The 21,281-nt window shown below is 47.9% G+C and overlaps 1 protein-coding gene across 1 annotated transcript in view; it reads right to left on the minus strand.

The window, feature by feature from the left end:
* Positions 1-21,281, minus strand: part of LOC116978101 (vascular cell adhesion protein 1-like) — an 82,380-nt gene that overhangs the window by 5,350 nt on the left and 55,749 nt on the right. The window contains exons 11-12 of the mRNA XM_033029124.1: positions 1,135-1,161; positions 506-716 (exon numbers count right to left, since the gene is read on the minus strand). Coding sequence (XP_032885015.1) covers positions 506-716; positions 1,135-1,161 — 238 coding nt within the window. The remainder of the gene's footprint in view (positions 1-505; positions 717-1,134; positions 1,162-21,281) is intronic.

Raw genomic sequence — 21,281 nt, forward strand, 5'->3', positions numbered from 1 at the left:
CACCTTCAGCTCGCTCTTGTATTTACCTTAGTTTCTATCTTTTTTTGGACTGTAAATTTAGGTAGATGTTCCTCACGGTCACCCCGACTGGCTCACTTAATTGCAGCTCAAAAACTGGCCGTTTTCGATATTTTTAACGGGTGTGAAAGTGCGTGTTTTCCCATCCACTAACATGTACCGGAAGTGACGCTTTTCCCCAGTTACAATTTTCGGTCAAGTGAGTGGGGATTTACGCTCCAGTGACCTTTCGTGAAATCACCCTATAGGGAACAAGATGCTAAATTCCGAGTATGAAAATGGCTATAACTTTTTTAATACTGTAGATATGAAAGTGAATTAGGTGTCAAATTAAACTTCTTGTTATGCTTTATCTGATGGGATAAATTGCAGACTTGATTTTTAAAATCTCAAAATGTTGTAACATTGCTACTAATACTCACAGAATATATTGAGGTCGGCATAATTTCGTTTTTCTTCTGCGCCGCATTTTGCGGAACAAGTGTACTTGTGTTGGTTCTGCGGGGTAACCGCGGAGATGGTGAATGTGGACACCGAGCCCCGAGTTGTGATTGTTCCGCCCAGGGGGTTATCGGTGCCGATTCTCCACGTGAAGGTCGGAGACGAGCAGCTCTTCGCCACACAGTTCAACTCCAGCGAGTCCCCGATACGAACCCACACCTTTCTAGACGGGTTTAACTCCAAATTGAAGGCGGATCCTGCAGTTTTGAAACAACACACAAGCAATATTATTTTTTTTAAAGCTTATAAGTTTAACGCTTTAAATATTCACCTCTTTATTACTTTAAACAAACAGATACCAAAATTGATACTTTGGTGCCTGAGATTTAACACAAAACGAATCGTAAGAAAATGCAGATTATTAGTGGTGTAAAATAAATGAGAAACCTGTAGCGAGCATCAATGCAAGAGTAATTGTAGCGGCTGGGTCACATCTCCCTCCCGTCATGGTTCAGCTGCGCTCGGACACACACACAAGCCGAGGTTGACTTCACTTCTGCAAGGGGCGTCAGGCTCTGGAGCTGTGAGCCTGGGCTCCGCCGCCCCGCTTTATAACCCCGTCGGGAAGAGCAAGGGACTTCCCTTGGCGTCAGGCGAGCAATCCCCATCACGTACCGTTCACTGGCTCCTGGTCTTTCTCTGCTGAAGGGAATTTACCACAAAGGGCATCACAGTTCAAATAACCACAGGATTTTTTCACAAGTTTCCCAATTCCATATCTTGCAGATCATCACAAGACACTTATGGAAGCGCAGAATCACGTAATCTTTTTTTAATGCTTTTTACGCACGAACGAGAGCCACTCGGCCCATTGAGTTCGTGCCAGCACATTCGTTCTGTCCCACTCCCGCCCCTCTCCCCATGGTCTTGCAAATCCTTTCCTTCCATTAATGTTCTTGGAATGCAAACACGGAATGTGTTTCGTTTCTCTCATGTCACTATTAATTATTTGCCAATCGCCTTCATTCTTTTTCACCTCCTTTTTGACGCCAAGATCAATTTATTTTCGACTTTCAACCATCTTCACTGACCTGTGCCCATCATCAGTTTCCTCTCGTGTTATGTTTCAACGAGACTATAGAAGGACACGTATAGAATGTAGCACAGGGTTGGGGGTTATAAAGCGGGTCTCTACCAGAGCACCTCATATGTCAGATCATACCTCAAGTACCTCTGCTCATGCACCTCTTTTGGGACAGTATGCTTTATTCCACTTTGTCCTGCACACCAAACTGCATCACCGTACATTTCTCTGCATGAGGATCAAAGGAAATATTTTAGGAGTTGGTCATTTGTCCACTCGAGCTTGCTCTGCTAATCATCAAGATCATAGCCGATCTTCTAACTCCATCTCATTTTCTCTGACTATTCATGAATCCCTTCCTTCCCTGAATATCTGAATATTACTCCTCATCTGAGTCCTAAATTATCTAATGTTGTTCTGGTTCAAATTCCTGAGAAGGAAAACATCCTCCCTGTATCCTCTTATTCTAATCTTGAGAGAAAAACAAGCCCAGTCTATTCAATATCTCCTCGTAATGAAAACTTTTGCTTCCTAAATTCTGCTCTAACTCCATTTACATGTTTGTAGATGATACCACCATAGTGGATCGAATCTTGAACAATGATGAGATGGAGTACAGGAAGTAGAGAGATTAGTAGTAGGGTAGACACAAAATGCTGGAGTAACTCAGCGGGTCAGGCAGCATCTCTGCAGATAAGGAAAGGGCGACGTTTCTGGTCGAGACCCTTCTTCAGACTGAATGTCACGGGAAAGGGAAATAAGAGATATAGGAATCGTAGAAGCTTATCTATGCAAAGCAAACTACCATAGAAAAGCAAAAGACATTACCACAATAGTGAGATGATATGCATAGACATTGATTTGGTTCCCACCTGTACCTCTGTACCGTGGCCATAGTTACAAAGCCCTGGACATTGGAAGAATCACCTGCAACATGTAGAGGCAATATTAAGCACAGTTTGTAAGTGCTTGGGTGGCACAGTGGCCCAGTTGGTAGAGTTGCTGCCTCACGGCGCCAGAGTCACAGTTTGGTTCCTGACCTAGCAGGGCTGCCAACATTGGGTGAGAGTTGAGAGTGAGAAATTGCGAGGGAGCGTAGCGACCGATGGGGGGGAGGGTGTGGGAGGGGGTGTTCCCCCTCCCATAGTAGACTCCGAAGGCGGCATTCACCCAGTCCGCTCCTGGATCCGGGCCGGGGTTAAAACTCCATAGGGTGTGGACAGAGCGGTCGACGGACATAGAGCCGCCGGAGGTGAGGGTGGGAGGTGTGTGCTGTGCCTCAGGGGGGAAGGGGGAGGGGGGTTGGTGCTGGGACCACCGCCGCTGTGTCTCACCTATCACACCATCTGTCCGCTCACATGCTCCACACTGTCCCTGTCCCCACACTGTCCCCACTGTCCGTCTCCACAATGTCCCTGTCCCCACTGTCCCTGTCCCCACTGTCCCTGTCCCCACTGTCCCTGTCCCCACACTGTCCCTGTCCCCACACTGTCCCTGTCCCCACACTGTCCCTGTCCCCACACTGTCCCCACACTGTCCCCACACTGTCCCCACTGTCCGTCTCCACACTGTCCCCACACTGTCCCCACTGTCCGTCCCCACACTGTCCCCACACTGTCCCCACACTGTCCCCACACTGTCCCCACTGTCCGTCTCCACACTGTCCCCACACTGTCCCCACTGTCCGTCTCCACACTGTCCCCACACTGTCCCCACTGTCCGTCCCCACACTGTCCCCACACTGTCCCCACACTGTCCCCACTGTCCGTCCCCACACTGTCCCCACACTGTCCCTGTCTCTCCACTGTCTCCACTGTCTCCACTGTCTCCACTGTCCCCACACTGTCCCCACACTGTCCCCACACTGTCCCCACACTGTCCCTGTCCCCACACTGTCCCCACACTGTCCCTGTCTCTCCACTGTCTCCACTATCTCCACTGTCCCCACACTGTCCCCACACTGTCCCCACACTGTCCCCACACTGTCCCCACACTGTCCCCACACTGTCCCCACACTGTGGGTGCTGTCTGCTTAGTTTTGTTTATTGTCACCTGTGCCGAGGTACAGTGAAAAGCTTCTCTATTAACATTCTGAGACTCTCTACATAATGGAAGTAATCACATTCGGCCCTTCGAGCCAGCATTGCCATTCAATATGATCATTGCTGATCATCCAAAATCAGTACCCAGTTTCTGCTTTCTCCCCATATCCCTTGATTCCATAACCCTATGAAATTTAAACATGGGAGGCTTTTTATGGTGAAAAAAAACTGCAAGGCACCATTTTTACCATGTGATGATTTTTCCACACGTCGGTAGTTGTTATTGGCTCAAGAGTACCTCGGGAGAGGAACTTGGTACATCGCAGAAATGAGAAGTAAACAGCAAACTTAGACATACACGTGGGAACTCATTTAAACTCGTGAACATAAACTTGGAATCTCGTAGAAAACCACGAGTTTGATTTTTTCTTTCACTCGGGATCACTCTTGGGTGGACTCGCACCGTGAGACAGGGGCTTAACCAGTCAGCAGAAAGACAATACATGATTACAATTGAGCCATTTACAGTGTATAGATACATGAAAAGGGAATAACGTTTAGTGCAAGGTAAAGCCAGCAAAGTCCAATTAAGGATAGTCCGAGGGTCACCAATGAGGTAGACAGTAGTTCAGCACTGCTGTGAGGTCTTTGTCTGTGCGCTGTTTGTATTGTCTCTCTGTGACTGTTTGGGTTTCCTCCTGGTGCTCCAGTTTCCTCACAAATCCCAAAGACGTTTGCAGGTTATTTGGCCTCTGTAAAATTGTTCCCAATGTGTAGGGAGTGGCTGAGAAAGTAGGAAAAATGAACTAGTTTGAATGGATGATTGATCGCTGGTGTGGACTCGGTGCGCCGAATGGACTAATATATTGCAGATGCTGCAAATCTGAAATAAAGCAGAAAATGAGGAAATACTCAGCAAATCAGCAACAGCTGATGGAAAAGCCAGAATTGGAATGGGGCAGGCAGCAGCCATTCAGGCTTTACAGATGATACTAAACAGGCTGGTATCATAGACACCGAATTTGGTTATCACAAGTGACAGCAGGATTTTTATTAGTGAGGCAAGTGGGCTAAGGAATGGTTAATTAAATTTAGTGCAGGTAAGTGATTCATTAGGGGAAGTCAAACCAGGGCAGGACCTTCACTGTGAATGGTGGTCCCTGGAAAGTATTGTAGAGCAAAAGAATCTATGAGTGCTGGGATATAGTTCCCTGCAAGTGTCGTCACAGGTAGATCGGGTGGTCAAGAAGGCTTTCGGTACAATGGCCTTCATCAGTCATGGTAATGAGTACAGAAGTTGGGATAGACCTGAAGAAGGCATAGACTATTTTCTAAATGGGGAGAGAATCCAGAAATTGAAGGTGCAAAGGGATGGAGCAGGATTCCCAAAAAGTTAATCTGCAAGTCGAATCAGTAGTAAAGAAAGCTAGCATTTATTTTAAGAGGGCTTGTATACACAAATAGAGATGTAATGCTGAGGCTCTATAAGGCACTGGTAACGTCGCATTTGGAATATTGTGAGCAATTTTGGGCATCATATGTGAGGAAGGATGTGCTGGCTCTAGAGTAGGACCAGAGGAGGTTCACAAGAATGATCCCAGGAATGAGTAGGTTAACCTATGATGAGCATTTGACGGCACTGGGCCTGTACTCACTGGAATTTAGATGAGGGGATGATCTCATTGAAACATACAGAATAGTAAAAGGCTTGGATTGAGTGGATGTGGAGAGGATGTTTCCACCAGTGGGAGAGTCTAGGACTAGAGGTCATAGCCTCAGAATTAAGGGACGTTCTTTTAGGAAGGAGATGAGGAGAAATGTATTTCGTCAGAGTGTTGTTAATCTGTGGAATTCTTTGCCACAGAAGGCACAACCTTTGAATCCATCACTGAATTTAGCTGTTGCTGCACCAATCTCTCCTCCCCACCCCCACCTGTATCAATAATCTCTATACTTATAGAACTCTGATCTTGGATCTTGGATCTTATTTGTGTGTGTGTTTGTGTGTAATCACATCTTTGCAAAAAAATTCCAGTAGACATATTTCCCCTGGAGTCCAAAATCGCCTTATCTGCAAATTTCATGCTTTATTTGTCGAGTTATTAATGAAAATGTTCAAAAATCTGACAAAACTTTTAATTTAAAAACGACTGTCTTTCGCTGATGATGTCATAATGGGTCTGCAAGCCTTCTTCCTTGCGCTGTAAGTGACGTCACCCCCCCAACATTTCCTCCTCCCCCCCGTTATTCAAAAGACGCAGCCGGAGATGAAGTCGGCCCTGGATTGAAGATCATAGCTGTAGACTGCGGCAGACCAACTTGTGTTCCTTTGGTCGACACCTGCCCACCCACCCGCTTGCCCGCCCGCCCCGTCACTGCCTCGCCCCCACGCTGCCTCGCTCGGGTTCCTCACGTCGGCGCAGGGTAGGGAGGTTGCTGCCGATCTCTGCCTCTGTAGCTGCCCTCTCTCTGACTCTGCCCTCTGTCTCTGCCCTCTGCCTCTGCCCGCTAGCTCTGTCCTCTGCCCTCAGTCCTCTACCTCCTTCCCTCTGCCCTCAGTCCTCTACCTCCTTCCCTCTGCCCTTGCCCTCTGCCCCTGGCCTCTGCCCTCTGTCTCTGCCCTCTGTCTCTGTCCCTGGCCCTCTGCCCCTGCCCTCTCTACACCCCTCTCTCTCTCTCTCTAGCTGCTCCTGCGAGTTGGTTGCTAGCGTGAGTGGATAGGGTGGGGGATTGGGTAAAAGGAGCGAATTAATAATATTAATATAATATCAAGGCAGGCCGCCCACCCACCCCCCTCCCCACCCCTGCAACCGCGGATTGAGGGAACGGGACCCAACGGGTCCCACTTGGTCTAGTCCATCTACTTATCTATATTACCAAATCTCTGATCTTGACCGCTTTTGGCCCACTGTGCTGCAATTTCCGACAGAACTCCGCCACCTACGGCCATCATTTTTGGCCACCTCGCTCAGAGCCCCCCTCCGCCTGACGGGTGCGGATGATTTTTCCCATCGATGACAAATCAGAGAGATATGTTTTTAAAAAAATCACCATTCTCTCTGCTGCCCCTGCTGGAGGGAGGGGGAGGGACTATAAAACCAGGAAGTGGTGTGCCTCACTCAGTCTCTGCAAGATTGATGAAGCGAAGGGTCATGTCTCTCTGAGCTCTGAATAACACTGAACAAATGTCTACACAACTGTGAGTACCCTTAATGTGGTTTGAAAATGAAAATATGGTTTGTTTGAAGTAAAAAGGCACTGCCTGCAAATAGTTGTTTGGGTGCTTTGGCTTGAAGTTGAAAGGCACTAATTACTGCAAATGGTGGCGGGTGATTTGGCTTGAAGTTGAAAGGCACTCCTTACTGCAAATGGTGGCTTGGATGCTTTGGCTTGAAGTTGAAAGGCACTACTTACTGCAAATGGTGGCATGAGTTGAAAGGCACTACTTACTGCAAATGGTGGCTTGGGTGCTTTGGCTTGAAGTTGAAAGGCACTACTTACTGCAAATGGTGGCTTGGGTGCTTTGGTTTAAAGTTGAAAGGCACTACTTGCTGCAAATGGTGGCTTGGGAGCATTAGCTTGTAGTTGAAAGGCACTACTTACTGCAAATGGTGCCTTGGGAGCTTTCGCTTGAAGTTGAAAGGCACTACTTACTGCAAATGATGTCTTGGGTGATTTGGCTTGAAGTTGAAAGGCAATTCTTACTGCAAATGGTGGCTTGGGTGCTTTGGCTTGAAGTTGAATTACACTATTTACTGCAAATTGTGGCTTGGGAGCTTTGGTTTAAAGATGAAAGGCACTACTTACTGCAAATTGTGGCTTGGGAGCTTTGGCTTGAAGTTTAAAAAAATCACCATTCTCTCTGCTGCACCTGCTGGAGGGAGGGGGAGGGACGATAAAACCAGGAAGTGGTGTGCCTCAATCAGTCTCTGCAAGATGGATGAAGCCAATGGTCATGTCTCTATGAGCTCTGAATAACACTGAACAAATGTCTACACAACTGTGAGTACCCTTAATGTGGTTTGAAAATTAAAATATGGTTTGTTTGAAGTAAAAAGGCACTGCCTGCAAATGGTTGCTTGGGTGATTTGGCTTGAAATTGAAAGGAACTTCTTACTGCAAAAGGTGGCTTAGGTGCTTTGGCTTGAAGTTGAATTGCACTATTTACTGCAAATGGTGGTTTGGGAGCTTTGGTGTAAAGTTGAAAAACACTACTTACTGCAAATGGTGGCTTGGGAGCTTTGGCTTGAAGTTGAAAGGCACTACTTACTGTAAATGATGGCGGGTGTTTTGGCTTGAAGTTGAAAGGCATTTCTTACTGCAAATGGTGGCTTGGGTGCTTTGGCTTGAAGTTGAAAGGCAATACTTACTGAAAATGGTGGCATGAAGTTGAAAGGCACTACTTACTGCAAATGGTGGCTTGGGTGCTTTGGCTTGAAGTTGAAAGGCACTAACTGCAAATGGTGACTTGGGTGCTTTGGCTTGAAGTTGAAAGTCACTACTTACTGCAAATGGTGCCTTGGGTGCTTTGCGTGAAGTTGAGAGGCACTACTTACTGCAAATGGTGGCTTGGGTGCTTTGGCTTTAAGTTGAAAGGCACTACTTACTGCAAATGGTGGCTTGGATGCTTTGGCTTGAAGTTAAAAGGCCCTACTTACTGCAAATGGTGGCATGCAGTTGAAAGGAACTACTTAATGCAAATGGTGGCTTGGGTGCTTTGGCTTGAAGTTGAAATGCACTATTTACTGCAAATGGTGGCTTGGGTGCTTTGGCTTGAAGTTGAAAGGCACTACTTATTGCAAATGGTGGCTTGGGTGCTTTGCTTGAAGTTGAAAGGCACCACTTACTGCAAATGGTGGTATGTAGTTGAAAGGCACTACTAACTGCAAATGGTGGCATGAAGTTGAAAGGTACTACTTACTGCAAATAGTGGCTTGGGTGTTTTGGCTTGAAGTTGAAAGGCACTACTTACTGCAAATGGTGGCATGAAGTTGAAAGGCACTACTTACTGCAAATGGTGGCTTGGGAGCTTTGGCTTGAAGTTGAAAGGCACTACTTACTGCAAATGGTAGCATGAAGTTGAAAGGCACTACTTACTGCAAATGGTGGCTTGGGTGCTTTCACTTGAAGTTGAAAGGCACTACTTACTGCAAATGGTGGCATGAGGTTGAAAGGCACTACTTACTGCAAATGGTGGCTTGGGTGATATGGCTTGAAGTTGATAGGCACTACTTACTGCAAATGGTGGCTTGGGTGCTTTGGCTTGAAGTTGAAAGGCACTACTTACGACAAATGGTGGCTTGGGTGCTTTGGCTTGAAGTTGAAAGACACTACTTACTGCAAATGGCAGCTTGGGTGCTTTGGCTTGAAGTTAAAAGGCACGACTGCAAATGCACTTACTTCCTGTTTGCACTGTATATTGATTTTAGATAAAACGCTACCACTTATGGCTGTGATTTTGGGCCATCTTACTCAGTCCCCCCTCTGCTGAGCAGGTGCAGATAATGCTTCCCATCAATGAAAAATAAAAGTGTTAGTGTTTAAAATTTTTTGAGAATCTCTCCCCTGTCAATCACGCCCTGAAAGCCGCACCTTTTCCAGTGGGAGGGGGAGGGGTTATAAAACCCGGAAGTGTAGGTGTGGTTCAGTCTCTGCATGATGGGGGAGGGAGAGGTCATGACTCTGTGAATCAACTGAACACTCTGAATGTCTACTGAACTGTGAGTTTGGTGTTTTGTGTGGTTTTATGGTGGTTTCACCCTGCATGAAATGGTATGTAGCTGCATTTGAATTTGGTGGCCTTCGACCTTGCTTGAAGTGGTATGAAACTGCACTTGAATTCAGTGGCCTTGCACCCTGCTCATAGTGGTAAGAAACTGCACGAATTTGGTGGCCTTGCACCCTGCTTGAAATGGTAGGAACGTAGATTTGAATTTGGTGGCCTTGCACCCTGCTTGAAATGGAATTTCAAGGAATAGTCATGAGTCAACTGCCAGCCCACCAGCCGTGCGTGAGCTGCCATCAGATCAGGCTTGAGGGACTGAGCTGCCACCCCAAGAACCCATACCAGCACTCCAGAAAGCCCCCCCACTGCCACCAATATTGGAATTGGTGGAGAGGTGGAATATTGCGTCGGGGGACCAGCCCTCCCGTGTGAACATGGGTCCCAACGGGTCCCACTTAGTCTAGTCTATATTACAAAATCTCTGATCTTGACAGCTTTTGGCCGACTGTGCTGCGATTTCAGAGAGCACGGCACCACCTACGGCCGTCATGTTTGGCCACCTCGCTCAGAGCCCCCCTCCGCCATATGAGTGTGGAGGATTTTTTCCGTCGATGAAAAATGAGAGAGATATTAATGTTTTTACAAAATTCCCCATTCTCTCTGCTGCCCCCGCTGGCGGCAGGGGGAGGGACTATAAAACCAGGAAGTGTCGTGCCTCATTCAGTCTCTGCCAGACCAGGAAGCGAGAGGGTCACGGCTCTCTTTGCTGCGAATAACACTGAACGCACGTCTAATCCACGGTGAGTCCCTTCGATGCGCCTGTAAAGTGGCTGCAGCCCTTTTTGAAAAGTTGGTGTTCACAAAATGAATTTTGTTTGTCGGGTGTCTGCAGCCCAATTGTTTGCCTCGCCTTTTTTTTAACAAGTTTGTGTTCGCTAGGATTTTTTCGCCATCTTACTCACCGTTCTCCCCTGCTCCAAGTGCATCAAGGTTTGGTCCGTTTAAGATAGAACTGCAGATGCTGGAAAATCGAAAGTAGACAAAATGCTGGAGAAACTCAGCGGGTGAGGCAGCATCTATGGAGAGGAAATAGGCGATCTTGGGTCTCAACACGAAATGCCACCTATTTCCTTCGCTCCATAGATGCTGCCTCACCCACTGAGTTTCTCCAGTGTTTTTGTTCGCCCACGTTTTGTTCTGATCGGTGGAATATTACAAAGTTTAAAAAATCATGAGATCAGCAGATTGGTCTTCACGGTTGTCAGTCACCATGAAGGTAACACCCCTGCCGGCACCCGCCGAGTCAATCACCGGCTCCTTCAGGAGCGGAATGTGGGCTGTGTGTTCTGCGGGCGGGGGCTGGCCTGTGTTAGCGGGCGGGGGCTGTGAACACGACAGGCGCTGGGGACCGGAGCTCCTGAGTTAGTCCGAATTCGTGTCCTGGAGCAGATGAGTGCAGTCGGAGCTGGGGTAGGGAACCGCTGAGCCCTCACACCCCCCTCCACCCACTCCCCCTCCCCTACACTCCCCCGACACCTCCCTCCCCCGACACCTCCCTTCCCCAACACCCCTCTCCCCTATACACCCCCTCCCCTACACCCCCACAACCCTCCCTTACCCCACAACCCCCCTCCCCCACACACACCCTCCCCCACACCCCCCTCTCCCCACACCCCCTCTCCCCCACACCCCCCCTCCCCCACACACCTCTCCCCCACACCCCCCATCCCCCACACCCCCCCTCCCCCACACACACCCCATCCGTCACACCCCCCCACCAGCCGCCAATAGGCCCCGCCTGAAGCCGGCCCCCTCCCCTGGCTGCAGGACGCTCCCTGCCTGAAGCCGTCCCCATCCCCCAACTACAGAACACTCCCGCCATTGCATTGAGGGAACAGGTGAGTGGTGGAATATTGCATTGGGGAATGGGTTACGTTGGGGGACCAGGCCTCCCATGTGACTGGGAGCCAACTGATCTCGCTTAGTCTAGTCTAAATTACTAAAAGTCTGACCTTGACCATTTCCTGTTATTCTGTATATTGATTTTAGAAAAAACGCTGCCACTTACGACTGTGATTTCGGGCCATCTTACTCAGAGTCCCCCTCTGCTGTGCAGGACAAGAGGATTTTCCCCATCGATGAAAAATAAAAGTTATTAGTGTTTAAAAAATGTTGAGATTCTCTCTCCTGAAGGCCAAGCCCCTTCTGGTGGGACTATAAAACCCGGAAGTGTTGAGTGCCTCAGTCAGTCTCTGCAAGATGGGGGAGCGAGAGGGTCATGTGTCTCAGTCTGAGCTGTGAATAACACTGAACACATGTCTACTAAACTGTGAGTGTGGTTTTACGGACCTTGAGTGCCCTTAATGTGGTTTGAAAATGAAAATGTGGTTGGTTTGAAAGAAAGCTCTGCAAATGGTGGTTGGTTCGAAATAAAGCACTGCAAATGGTTGTTGGTTCAAAATAATGCACTGCAAATGGTTGTTGGTGGTGGTTGGTTCGAAATGGCAAATGATTAAAAGTCTAAACTTGACAACTTCCTGTTTGTATTGTATATTGTATTTAAATAAAACTCTACACTTACGGCTGTGATTTTTGGCCATCATACTCAGTCCCCCACTGCTCAGGTGCAGAGGATTCTTCCCATCAATGAAAAATAAAAGTTTTATTAGTGTTTAAAATTTTTTGAGAATCTCTCTCCTGTCAATCACGACATGAAGGCCATGCTCCTTCCGGTGGGAGCGGGGAGGGATTATAAAACCCAGAAGTGTGGGTGTGGCTCAGTCTCTGCAAGATGGGGGAGGGAGAAGTCACGACTGTCTGAGCTGTGAATCAACTGAACTGTGAGTGTCTACTGAACTGTGAGTGGTTTTTATGTGGTGTTTTGTGTGGTTTAATGGTGGTTTTATGGTGGTTTCCCCCTGCTTGAAATGGTGTGAAACTGCATTCGAATGTGGTGGCCTTGCACCCTGGCATGAAATGGTATGAAACTGAATTTAAATTGGGTGGCCTTGCGCCCTGCATGAAATGGTAGGAAACTGCACTTGAATTTGGTGGCCTTGCACCCTGCTTGAAATGGCATGAAACAGCACTAGCATTTGGTGGCTTTGCACCCTGCTTGAAGTGGCATGAAACTGCACTTGAATTTGGTGGCCTTGCACCCTGCTTGAAGTGGCAGGAAACTGCACTTGAGTTTGGTGGCCCTGCACCCTACTTGAAGTGGTCGGAAACTACATTTGAATTTGGTGGCCCTACACCATGCTTGAAGTGGTATGAAGATGCGCTTGAATTTGGTGGCCTTGCACCCTGCTTGAAGTGGTATTAAACTGCACTTGAATTTGGTGGCCTTGCACCCTGCTTGAAGTGGTACGAAACTGCACATGAATTTGGTGGCCTTGCACCCTGCTTGAAGTGGTATTAAACTGCACTTGAATTTGGTGGCCTTGCACCCTGCTTGAAGTGGTACGAAACTGCACATGAATTTGGTGGCCTTGCACCCTGCGTCAAATGGTCGGAAACTGCACTTGAATTTGGTGGCCTTGCACCCTGCTTGAAGTGGCAGGAAACTGCACTTGAGTTTGGTGGCCCTGCACCCTGCTTGAAGTGGTCGGAAACTACATTTGAATTTGGTGGCCCTGCACCATGCTTGAAGTGGTATGAAGATGCACTTGAATTTGGTGGCCTTGCACCCTGCTTGAAGTGGTACGAAACTGCACTTGAATTTGGTGGCCTTGCACCCTGCTTCAAATGGTCGGAAACTGCACTTGAATTTGGTTGTCTTGCATCCTGCTTGAAGTGGTATGAAACCGCACTTGAATTTGGTGGCCTTGCACCCTGCTTGAAGTGGTCAGAAACTGCACTTGAATTTGGTGGCCTTGCACCCTGCTTGAAGTGGTACGAAACTGCACTTGAATTTGGTGGCCTTGCACCCTGCTTCAAATGGTCGGAAACTGCACTTGAATTTGGTTGTCTTGCATCCTGCTTGAAGTGGTATGAAACCGCACTTGAATTTGGTGGCCTTGCACCCTGTTTGAAGTGGTCGGAAACTGCTCTTGAGTTTGGTGGCCCTGCACCGTGCTTGAAATGGTAGGAAACTGCACTTGAGTTTGGTGGACTTGGACCCTGCATGAAGTGGTATGAAACTGCACTTGAATTTGGTGGCCTTGCACCCTGCTTGACATGGAATTTCAAGGAATAGCCGTGAGTCAACTGCCAGCCCACCAGCCGTGAGTGAGCTGCCAGCACATCAGGCTTTAGTGACTGCCACACCAAGAATCCATTTGGCCCCCAATGTCCCTACTAGCCCCCTGGAAACCAGTCCCTTCAGCCCACAACACCCATACTAGCGCTCCAGAACACCCCCCCCCCCCCCACGGGTCCAACTTAGGCTAGTACCATATAAAGATAGGCCTCATAAAAACTGGAGGTAAATTCCAGCTGTGAAAGGTTGCACAATGCCTGTTGCTGCACAGTAACATCAAATCTGGAATTAAAGTCGAACAAAATGCCTGTATCAAATTCCACACGCAGATTACTTGAATTTGCTTATTAATTCCCATGTGATATTGAGTTCCTCTCATCCACTCACCTCACCAATCTGTTGTAGAATCTAAATTCGGACCTTACTCAAGTTTTGTACAGAGATGAAATAAAAATATATATTTTACACTGAGTAATTGTTAACAAAAAAAAACCCTTCAATGACAGAAAATAACAGCTATAAATGTAAAGTAAAACAACAACTTCATTTATCCCTGAGTCTCCCATAACTCTTTACCTATTTTGACATTAAGGGCCTGTCCCACTTAGGCAATTTTTTCGGCGTCTGCTAGCGACTGTCATAATCGTAGCTGGTCGCCGAAAAACCGGCAACTGGACCCCCCTACGACAACGTCTACGACAAGCTACAATAACCTACCACCTACTCAACATCAAGCTACAGCAAGCTACCGACAACGGGCGACCCATTAGGACGTCCACCTAAGACCACACCTACGACAACCTACGTCCATCCGCGACCAGTTACGACAAACTACGACCCTGTCGGCGACAAATGAAGACAACTTCAGCCAATTCAGTCGCCGGTACCCGTCGCTGGTTGAGGGAGATTGACGGAGGTAGTCGCCAATGGAATTCACCGAAGTCAGCACCGGCGACAACCTACATCACCTGTCGACAATATACGTCACCTGGCAACACCCTATGTCATCCTGGCGCCAACCTTGGACAGCACCTACGTCAGGAGACGTCAAGCTAAGCTCATTGGCATCAAGCCCACTGTCGCCAACTGTCGACCGAAAACTGGTGTATTTTTCAAGGATTGTAAAGCTGTTGTTACTGAAGGACAGCACATTTTCACTGTTGTTCACTAGTTTCTTCCAGGTGAAATTGGCTGAGGGGATGTTATGAATGGTGCAGCCAATGGTGACCTTTTCTCGCCATAGATAATAATCACCATGACTTGTGAATTCAAGTTTCTGTTCAAGGAATTAGGCACAAAAAGCTAGAAAGTCTCTCCAGTCCTGTGCCAAAGGATGGCAGCAGTTAGTTACACTTTCACATATGTTGTTAAATTAAAACCCCCTCTAGTTGACATAAACGATTCTGCAACACAATTCTAAATTTAAAGTGCCAGAGTTCTGCCCAGTTTATTAGTAAGATTAAACGAGAACTTACCAGTTTGAAGTTTGATCTGTATTTTATGAGGAGTTACGATGAGGGTATTACGTGAAGAACCCGCTCAGTGCGCAGGCGCGGCATACTTCTAAGCAGCGGTGTGGAATCACAGATAGACAGTTATTTTGAAGTAAACATAGTAAAGATAAGGAGACATCAATTTATTAGTTTGATCCATATAATGAGGGTGGGAGCGGAGGGCACGTAATACCCTCATCGTAACTCCTCATAAAATACAGATCAAACTTCAAACTGGTAAGTTCTCGTTTAATCTTACTATTTTACTTCGGAGTCACGTGAGTGACTACGTGAAGATTTCAAAGCTCTGTGATTTCAAACCGTGTAACAGTTTCATTTCACTCACTGCCGAAGTTCTTGAGGGAGGAAGTGTTATCGTAATGAACCAATGAGTCTATTTGTAGAAAAACACAATGGTATTTTTTAAAACAATAACAACAAAGAATTAAGTTGCTCCCCTGGGCTTAAATTAAATATTTGCATTCTGTAAATCTTTGCTGCAAATAAACCAGGTTTTGCCAACGGCTTATTATAAAATTTCTGAACGGTCTTTTCCCTTCCCACCATCCTGCTGTAGCCAGGATGTGGTCTATAGGCATGTCCATTCTTTAGCCGTCGACATGGATGCTGCCCTGGTGGAATAAAATTTGTACATGTTAGTGTTTATCCCAGCAGTTTCTAGCACCTGCTTGAGCCATCTCGCAATGGTTTGGCTCGTACCCCACCATAAGGTTTTTGTGACTGACCCACAAGGCTTTTCATCTCCCTCGAATATTCTGGTTGTGTCTATGTAGGATAGTAGGTGGGTCATGGCACATAACCGTGGTTCTGGTGGGTAAGCCATGACTGGATTAGGTGTTCCTGGTCTGCTCTGTTTGACCAGTCGCTGGATAACGACAGATCTGGTCTGGAGCTGTGATCATGTTGTCCAGTCGCAATAGTTGTAGTGACTGGACCCTCTGAGCGGATACAAGTGCCATCAACATGAGCGTCTTTAGTGTAGCTTGCTCGAGGCCGGGGGATCTGGCTGGTGGCCATTCCCTGAGATATGTCAGGACCACACTGATATCCCAAATATGGGTATACCTGGGCTTAGGGCTTGATATTGTAAATGCCCTTCATCAGTTTTACCACCAGTGGATGGGATCCCATCGCCTGTTGTCCTGCCGCTGGTTTGAGATAAGCAGAAAGAGCACTCTGCGCTGTGTTGATGGCACTGCAGCTGATCCCTACATCGTGGTGTAGATGGCCAGGAACTCCAGTATGTTGGTGGCTGTAGCTGTTGCGTATGTTGTCCATGTTTCCTGGCAGTACTTCTCCCTTTTTTGATGCTGGTTAAGTACTGCCTCTTGGTGGATGTTCGAAGGGATGCCGACATGGTGGTGATGGTTTGTTTGGACAATCCCAGTTCCAGGTAAGGTCTGTTCAAACTTGCAACCCAGGCGTTTAATTTTCTCATGGCATGGGTGTTTAGCTTACCTGGTAGGTAAGTAGCTGATAGCCAAATATGTCTTTCGACATACCATTGCCAAATCATGTTGACCAATTTGTCGCATGATAATGATTTTATGCCACCCATATGGTTAATATAAGCCATCACCGTAGTATTTATCAATTTGTAACCGAACATGCAAGTGCTGCATATTAGATACATATGCTTTTAAACCATAAAAGGCGCCCAACATCTCTAGATAGTTAATGCCCAGTGTAAGTAGTAATGATGACTCTAGTTTAGTCCATCTACCACTTGTGCTGGATATGGAGTTAGTCGCTCCCCAGCCTTGAGCACTGGCATCTGTTTGAATAACTAAAGTAGGGTTAGTGATAAAGATAGGGCTGAAACTATGCCAAACGTTTTCTGCCCACCACTGTAGCTCTGATATTGCTTCAGTGGGTAAGTTCATGACACGATCATAGTGACCTGTATGTCGTTTTATTGCCCGTACCTTTGCTCTCTGTAAATTTTTGGATAGTGCAAAGGTCCGAATTGTGTAGCCGGAAATGCTGCTACCATTTCCCCAATTACTCTTGCTACTTGTCGAATAGTTGGTCGCTCGTTGACCATTAATTTGTTGCATGATTGTGCTAATTCAACCATTTTTGCCTTTGGCAAGGTAACAGTCATATGGACTGAGTTAATTGTGAAGCCCAGGTAGTCCATAATAGTGGATGGCTTCAACTTAGATTTATCTGGATGTAGGACGAACCCCAGAGTTTCGAGGAGCTGTTTTGTAGCTGATACTGCTGCCACAGCCAATTCCATAATTTTCCCTACTATCAGAATATCCTCCAGATATGCCATGACAATATGTTTTTGTTTTCTTAGTATTGCCATGGCTGGGTTCAATATTTTGGTGAATAATCTTGGGCTGAAGTTCGCCCATAGGGCAATGCTTTGTACCATCCAGATAAATTTTAGGTATCTGCGATGATCCTTGTATATGGGTACTAGATAGCAAGCATCTTTAAGATAAATGCTTGCCATGAAGTGTCCTTTGGAATTCAGTTGTTTGGCAGTAACATATGTCTCCATTTTGAAATGTAAATACTTAACAAATTTGTTTAGTGATGTTAAGTCAATGATGATGCGACAGACACCATCTTTTTTGGTTTTAGTGAATATATTCGATACAAATTCCAAAGGTTCATGTTTGGTCTTTTCGATGACCCCCTTTGTGATAAGTCTCACCAGTTCAGCTTGTCCCTCACGTTTCTCTTTGACGGAGGGAGAAATACCCTTTGGGGCCATTGTTGAACTGGCGGCGTTTTTTCTGACATGAATTGTATTTTATATCCTGTAATGTTGTTGAGTATATACTTGTCACTCGTGACCATACCCCATGCTTCTTTAAACAAGTGTAATCTCCCCCCTGTTAATAAAGCACCCTTATTCTCTATATGCTGGTAGGGACCAGACCCACCTACCTCCATGGTTATTGGCGATTCTGTTTCTTCATTTTCCTGAAGATTTTGTTCTGACGTGCTGGCGATGTTGGGGGGAGGCGCATTTTCCAGAGAGTCCGCTGCGGGCCCTGATCTAAAAGATCTTTGGGGATAATGTGCGGACCCCAAGCGTTCACCAGTCCCATATTGCGGACGTCGACTGGTGGATGCCGTGGGGTGCTGCCGCTTGGGTATCGGAGGTCTTGGTTTGCTCGTCCCGGGGCCTGCCCTCATTAGGCCGAAGGTTTTTGATGCTTCCTGCATCTCCTTCAGTTTTTTATTGAAATCTTTCCCAAATAGCAGCGCGTCCGTCTCCGCAGCTGGGGCTTTACACAAGCCAGCAAATTTGGGATTGAGGGCAGGTCTTATGTTTCCCTCCGAAGATTGTTGATCTCAAATTGTGTGGTACACATTAATGCCAGCACATCCTGCTGGCAGGTATCCATCTCCGTGGTCTCCACGGAACGAGCAAAGGCTGTGATGGCTGACGTCAGGAGCCTTAGGATCCGCTGTAGCTTGAGTTCTTGGGTCCGGATGTGTGACCCACATGCCCCCAGATTTGGCTGTTGACACTTTTTACTTTGAGGGCCTCGCCGTTTTCTGGTGCTGTGTTGTTTCAGCACCTCAGCGAGCACCTTTTCCAGTAATGGTTGATGCTGGCCGCCATTCTCGGTTCCAGCGGTGCTCCAGCCCGTGGGGTTGCTACAAGCGGTCCATCACACCCAACAGCTCTTCATGTTCCTGCACCCCTGGCATACTCCCGAATTCGTCCGCCTGCCCCTGTTCCAGACCAGCCCAGCCCTGGTCACCAATGCTAGCCTCCAGTAATGAGGGAGCAGAGGGCAGTGCATGAAACACTGTGGAGGGGGTGCCTGACCTCCCTCCGCGAGAGCGCTCTTTCTGCGCATCTCGCTGGAGCTGCTCCAATTGCTGTTGGATGCAGCTCAGGCGGCTGTCTCTCCTCCATTTAGGTGGAGACATGTCCCCGTCCGACGAATCGGACGCCACCGGCCGGATGCCTGTTCGGATGGCTAGACATCCAGCCCGCAGTTCAGGCACTAGCGGGACTGGGCTCGGCGTGGTGATGTGGATAGCGGAGCGCCCGGTAATTGTTCCTACCGCCTTCTTCTGGAGCTTTTGTGCCTTGTAGTAGCGAGAGCGCCCCTCAAGCAGCGCGTCTCGCAGGCACCTGCTCCGTGAGCCGCTTCAGCGGCTCAGGCGGCTCTCTCTCCCCCCGTGCGGGTGGAGAGATGTCCCGTCCGACATCAGGAACACCTGCCGGATGCCTCTCGAGTGGCTATGCGTCCAGCCCGCTGCTCAGGTACTAGCGGGCTGGCCTCGGCACGGTGTCGGGGAATTACGGAACACCGGGTAACGCTCCTACCGCCTGTTGCTGCCCCCCTCCCCGACGGGAAAACGGGGGACAGTTTTGTTCCAGAGCCTTTTTCTCTGCCTGTAAAAAACACAAGCAGTAAAAGGCTCACCTGTAAAAGAAAACCCGACCTCAGGATACTCACCTGACGGTCCGGTTCATTCTGTAACGGGAGAGCCTAACTCCCGTGGCAGGCCGCTGTTGCACTGCTGGCGTAATGCCGCGCCTGCGCACTGAGCGGGTTCTTCACGTAGTCACTCACGTGACTCCGAAGTAAAATCCTGCATCCTGGTCAATATTTATCACTAAACCAACATCAGTCTGAAGAAGGATCCCAACTTGAAACGTTACCCCTCCATGTTCTCCAGGGATGTTACCTGACACACTGAGTTACTCCAGAACTTTGTGTCTTTTTGTTGTTGTAAATCAGCATATACAATTTGTTTTTCTTCATCATTACAACTAATTGGTTTTCCTCACATTGCTCTTTGTGAGAATGTGCTGCACCACATTTCGTTGCTTCACATGTAATAATTCAAGTTAAAATACTTTTCACATTCAGTTCCTGTAAATTTCTCATAAGTTTCCATACAAACCTTGAGCCTGGAGTTTGTTGCTGTTGATCTGCCTCCCCAGAGCATTAGTGGCCTCACATTGATACAGCCCTGCATCAGCTGGCTGGACAGCACGGATTGTCAATGTCCCATTGCCAGAGTCTATCTGACTATCTATTAGACCTCACTAACTCCATCACAGGTGATAGACGACTGACCGACATCCACTATAAACCCACTGACTTGCATGACTATCAGGACTGCACTTCTTCCACCCTGCTTCCTGTAAGGACGCCATCCCCTACTCCCAATTCCTCCGTCTACGCCACATCTGCTCCCAGGATGAGGTGTTTCACACCAGGGCATCGGAGATGTCCTCATTCTTCAGGGAAGGGGGGTTCCCCTCTTCTATTATAGATGAGGCTCTCACCAGGATCCCTTCTATACCATGTAACTCTGCTCTCACTCCCCATCCCTCCACTCGTAACAAGGGCAGAGTCCATCCACCTTGTCCTCACCTTCCACCCAACCAGCCGTCACATACAACAAATAATCCTCCAACATTTTCGCCACCTCCAACGGGATCCCACCGCTGCCCATATCTTCCCATCTCCTCCCCTGTCTGCTTTCCGCAGAGCCCGCTCCCTCCATACCTCCCTGGTCCATTCGTCCCTTCCCATCCAAACCCCCCCGCTCCTGACACTTTCCCTTGCAACCACAGGAAATGCTACACTTGTCGCTTTACCTCCACCCATGACTCCACTCAAGGACCCAAGCAGCCTTTCCAGGTACGGCAGAGGTTCACCTGCACCTCCTCCAACCTCATCTATTGCATCCGCTGCTCTAGGTGTCAGCTGCTCTACATCGGTGAGACCAAGTGTAGGCTTGGCGATCCCTTCGCCCAACACCTCCGCTCGGTCCGCATTAACCAACCTGATCTCCCGGTGGCTCAGCACTCCCATTCCAAATCCGTCCTTTCTGTCCTGGGCCTCCTCCATGGTCAGAGTGAGGCCCATCCCAGTGGTTTGAACATTGACTTCTCCAATTTTAGGAAGCCCCTGCTTTCTCCTCCCCTTCCCAGCTCTTCCTCAGCCCACTGTCTCCGCCTCTTCCTCAGCCCACTGTCTCAATTTTCTTCCTCCCGCTCTCCCCACCCTCACATGTCTGAAGAAGGGTCTTGAACCAAAATGTTGCCTATTTCCTTCGCTCCATGGATGCTGCCTCACCCACTGAGTTTCTCCAGTATTTTTGTCTATCTTTGATTTTCCAGCATCTGCAGTTCCTTCTTAAACATTCTCAGAGTCTAGCTCGCTCTATCCGCTTGATGACTGCCTCCTCAGTACAAGCTTGGCAGAGGGGGTTGGAGTGGTTTGTGCAGCTGAACGTGACACGGTCTCCTTCCTGCACTTCG

Source organism: Amblyraja radiata, chromosome 10, assembly GCF_010909765.2.
Source record: "Amblyraja radiata isolate CabotCenter1 chromosome 10, sAmbRad1.1.pri, whole genome shotgun sequence".
Taxonomy (NCBI): domain Eukaryota; kingdom Metazoa; phylum Chordata; class Chondrichthyes; order Rajiformes; family Rajidae; genus Amblyraja; species Amblyraja radiata.